Source organism: Trichechus manatus, unplaced genomic scaffold (assembly GCF_000243295.1).
Source record: "Trichechus manatus latirostris isolate Lorelei unplaced genomic scaffold, TriManLat1.0 scaffold00024, whole genome shotgun sequence".
NCBI classification, from domain to species: Eukaryota; Metazoa; Chordata; class Mammalia; order Sirenia; family Trichechidae; genus Trichechus; species Trichechus manatus.
In genome coordinates this window covers 20,995,242-20,999,777 of record NW_004443960.1, presented here as the reverse complement: position 1 = coordinate 20,999,777, position 4,536 = coordinate 20,995,242, and the positions used below count along the sequence as shown (strand labels likewise).

The 4,536-nt window shown below is 44.3% G+C and overlaps 1 protein-coding gene across 1 annotated transcript in view; it reads left to right on the top strand.

Moving 5' to 3' along the window:
- Positions 1-3,767, top strand: part of LOC101345526 (ubiquitin carboxyl-terminal hydrolase 31) — a 26,328-nt gene extending 22,561 nt beyond the window's left edge. Inside the window, exons 8-9 of the mRNA XM_023728524.1 lie at positions 2,582-2,740; positions 3,724-3,767. Coding sequence (XP_023584292.1) covers positions 2,582-2,740; positions 3,724-3,743 — 179 coding nt within the window. The 3' untranslated portion in view covers positions 3,744-3,767. The remainder of the gene's footprint in view (positions 1-2,581; positions 2,741-3,723) is intronic.
- Positions 3,768-4,536: the final 769 nt, after the last annotated feature.

Sequence of the window (4,536 nt, the reverse complement as noted above, 5' to 3'; positions counted from 1 at the left end):
AATCTTTTCCTTGTATCTTGTTTTCTTCATTCTCCCTTGCTCCTGAAGGGGTGAGACCAGTGAAGTATCTTAGATGGCTGCTCAAGGCTTTTAAGACCCCATACACTACGCACCAAGGTAGAATGTGGAACATTTTCTTTATCAACTATGTTGTGCCAGTTGAGCTAGATGTTCCCTGAGACCATGGTCCCCACAGCCCTCAGCCCAGCAGTTCAGTCCCGCAGGGAGTTTGGATGTGTCTGTTGAGCTTCCATGACCTTTCCTTGTATAAGTTGTGCTGGCTTCCCCAGTATTGTGTACTGTCTTACCCTTCACCAAAGTTATCACTTACCTATTGTCTATTTAGTATTCCCCCCCACCCCTCCCATCCCTTGTAACCAGCAAAGGTTTTATGAACCAATACTTTTGTAAAAACAGTAAAAATATCATGGCGGTATCAGATTGTTATAGAAGTTTCTAAGTGTCTGCTCTCAATTTCGGTCCTTACGTTGTGTGCACCAGTAACAAACAATTTCAGACAGGCACCAGTCTGTGGACCACAATTTGAGTAACACTGATCTAGAAAATACTTCAGAAAATAGTGCTAGATACAAACAAAAAATAAAAGATGCCAGTAGAATTATTTTGTAAATACCTCGTATACCCATTCATGAGTTACTGTGCTGCCTCAGTTTCCACGCTGTGAGTGAGAACAGACCATTCTGAAGAGAAACAGACTGGAACAAGTGCAGGGTACTGCTGCCACCTTGTCTTAGGTGCGTTCCCCCTGCCATTACTGCTCCCGCTCACCACTGCAGAATAGCAGCCACCTCACCAGTTGGGCCACTTACACGTCAGGCCCGACACCATTGACCAAGAGCACTGTTTTTATGGCGTCATTTGCTGCTTCTGTCTCCGTTTCTCTTCTTTCTGGTTCTAGTGAATTTATAGCTTCCCTCCCTATAATCATTGTTTTTTTTTTCTCTTCACCTTTTTGGGGACCTGGCTGGTGTAGCCCTTCCTCACCTGAGTCCCCTTCATCTCTCAAGGTTCCATACTTGCAAAAGTGGTTGTGGCCTATTGAAGAGTTCACGTGTCCTGCATGGGGCCATACTGAGTCCATCCCAGGGTTCAGCTGAATATTTTAACATCCATTTATTCTCACCCCAATAAATGGGTATTTTTAGAAAATGTGATAATAATGTACCTTTTTGTATCAAGCTTGTAACTCTCCTTACAGGATGACTTGGCATCATGAACACTTAAGATTCTGTCTGTTCTTGCTGGTACTTGAATGCCCTGTATTTCCGTCTCAGGCTTAGAATTTGACCTGGAGAGAAGGCCCCATTCTTTCATGAGCTCATGTGTTCTCAGTTTGCCAGGGAACTTGTATGGGACGTTGTCTTAGTTCTCTAGGGCTGCTATAACAGAAATACCATGAGTGGGTTGCTTTAACGAACAGAAATTTATTTGCGCATAGTTTAGGAGGCTAGAAGTCTGAATTCAAGGCACTGGCTCTAGGGGAAGGCTTTCTCTCTGTTGGCTCTGGGGGAAGGTCTCCTTTCAGTTTCTCTTCCTTGGTTCCTTGGTAATCTCCACGTGGCATCAATCTTTCTCCATTTTTTGCTTGCTTCTGTGCCTAATCTGCTCCTTTAATTTCTCAAAAGTGATTGGTTTAAGAAGCATCCTACACTGATGTAGTCTCATTAACATAACAAAGAAAACCCCATTCCCAAATGGAAATACATCCACAGGTATAGGGTTTGCATTTACAACACATATTTTTGGGGAACACAACTTGATTGCAGGCAAACACAATAACGGGGTTGTTTGAGTACTCTCAGAGGGAGGCAGGGTAGGGTGGGGTTTAAGTGCAAGCACAGGATGAGATAAGCCTGAAGTGAGCTGGGTTCTGCCCTTTTCCCAGGCGCAGGGCTTTGGGCCAGCTAGTTCATCTTTTTGAGCTTCTGTAAAATGTGAGTAATACTACAACAAATCTGGTAGGATTAAATGAGATGCTTGGCACAGAGTACCAAGAGAGATTAGCTCCCGCCGTTATTTACATTATTATTTCTATTCCTGTTACTTTCCATCTCTAGTAAAGACTAAAATGTTGCAATATGTTTAAATTGGGGTTTCTCAGCCCTGGCACTGCTGACATTTTGGCTGGATAATTCTTTGTTGTGGGAGGGGGTGGCTGTCTTGTGTATTGTAGGATGTTTAGCAGCATACCTGCCTCTATCCACTAGATGCCAGTAGCACCCCCTCTCCAGTTATGACAGCCAAATATATCTCTATTTATTGCAAAATGCCCCCTGGGGGCAAAATTGCCCTTGATCAAAAACCATTTATACTTAAATAAATAAGTGTTTTCTAAGCTGAAATAGAATTTTATCTGTTTGGAATAATTTGGAATTTCTCAAAACATTTTGCCTGAGTGTGATAGGGAATTTGGATTTTTTTTTTTAAACCTGTTTCTACGTTACTACACGCAGCCTTAAAGTCTTCTTGAATTAATTATATGATCCGCGGGTTAGTGTCTGTTAGAGTGGAGTGGGTGGTATAGCTGGCCCTGGTACTGACGGCGGGCTCTCTCTGGCAGCATACTGTAAGAACTCCGTGGACGGCGTCTGGTACTGTTTCGATGACAGCGATGTCCAGCAGCTGGCTGAAGATGAGGTCTGCACACAGACGGCATACATCCTTTTCTACCAGAGGCGGACAGCTATACCCTCGTGGTCAGCTAACAGCTCAGTGGCAGGTAAGGCCGACCCTAGTTCTTGGGCAGTTTTTTCCCAGAGCAGAAGATGGTAATTAGTGGTCCAGAGGACCCATTCAGAAGGTCTCATGACTCTGACAGCTTGATTGGATTAATCCTCACATTCGCACTTAGCGTGGAAACTGGTCAAGGAATTGAGTGTGCACACGTGAGCACGGCTGTGTACAGTGGCGTGTGGAGGTGGAGGGAGGGCCCGGCACAGAGCAAGCACTTGGTATTTACTTCTGGAATAAACAAACGAATGAGCATGACACACTCTTCTGAAAGTAGAGAGAATGAGGGATTGAGACATAGAACTGAGACTTGGCTTTGCCATGTTTTGGTTGGGTTATCTTGGGGCACATCCCAGCTGAGCCCGTGTAAGCCACATATTTATCCATCTGTAGTATGAGTGTAATAATACTACCTACCTCGTGGCATTGTTGAATGCATCACACTAGGGAAGTGTATGCCAAAGTGTTTTGTAAGGGGTAAAGCACCATTAGAAATAGTTTTTTGTTTTTTTCCAGGAAGAAGATTGACCTCCTCTGTTAGAGAAATGATTAAAAGCTATAATAATATTAAATGGCTTCTGTTTAGCCCGCTGGAGTCTAGCTGTTTGTGTTTAATAAATGCAGGAGGCAGTACTCACACTTGTATATGGATGCAGCCACAAATAATGCAAACCAGGGGATGCATGCTTCTTAGTGCAGAGTCTGAGTTTAAAAGGATATGACAGAGGACTGGAACGTGGCCGTTTGTGATCATGTTAAACAAACAGACAAAAAACCACCAAACCCGTTGCCGTTGAGTTGATTCCGACTCATAGTGACACTTTAGGACAGAGTAGAGGTGCCCCATAGGGTTTCCAAGGAGTGGCTAGTGGATTTGAACTGCCTGCCAACCTTTTGGTTAGCAGCCAGGCTCTTAACCACTGCTCCACTCGTGATCAGGTTAGGGAATATTAACCCCTGCTCCCCTTGAAGTTTATAAGGGACAAGCTTGAAGCAGCTGAAAGGAAGCATCACTCACACAGAGGGAGCCTGCTGCTGGGAGTCCAGCCCCACCCAGCATACTGTCTCTCTGAGCTGCTCACTCACTGAACAGAAGGTGGGAATCCCAGTGCTCTCACACCTGCCTCAGTGCTTTCCAGAGTTTGAGAGATGCTTGGAAATCATACCCTCTCCAGGTCCACTTGAGACAGTCATGCTGCTTCAGGTACTCAATTTTAAGAGCAGCCTCTGTTGCCCTGACATATTTAAGAGCATCCCTGAAATGGACAAGACAGATGACATATAGCTGTGTGTGTGCGTGTATGTGTGTGTGTGTGAATACTGTGAAAATGGTCAAAATTTTCCACAAAACAGTGAGGTGAGGAGTAAAATAGTATACTTCACTCTCTTTTTTTCTCTTTGTGTCTGTCAGAAATATTGCTGCAAGTGATTAGAACAGTGCCTGGCACTAAAGTGCTTAATACATATTTGTAGGATGAATGAATTTATGAATGTCTATATTCCATTCTTCTGCCAGCTTTTAAGACTTGGACTTTGCATTATGAAGTATTCATCCCTATGCTTGCATTTTATTACTGCAAACATCATGTGTGCGGAGATCTGCCCTGCTTTTTTCATCTACCTGGTGATATTCGAGCAGGCGTGGGGTCTGGGGTTTGACACTGACCTCGGTGGTGAGAACATCGGTCACCCCAGCTCATGAGGTATGTGCAGTGCAGGCTGGCCCTGGGATTCTGTCCCGACTTCAATGCTTGCTTCCTTTTCTGCAGGCTCCACAAGTTCTTC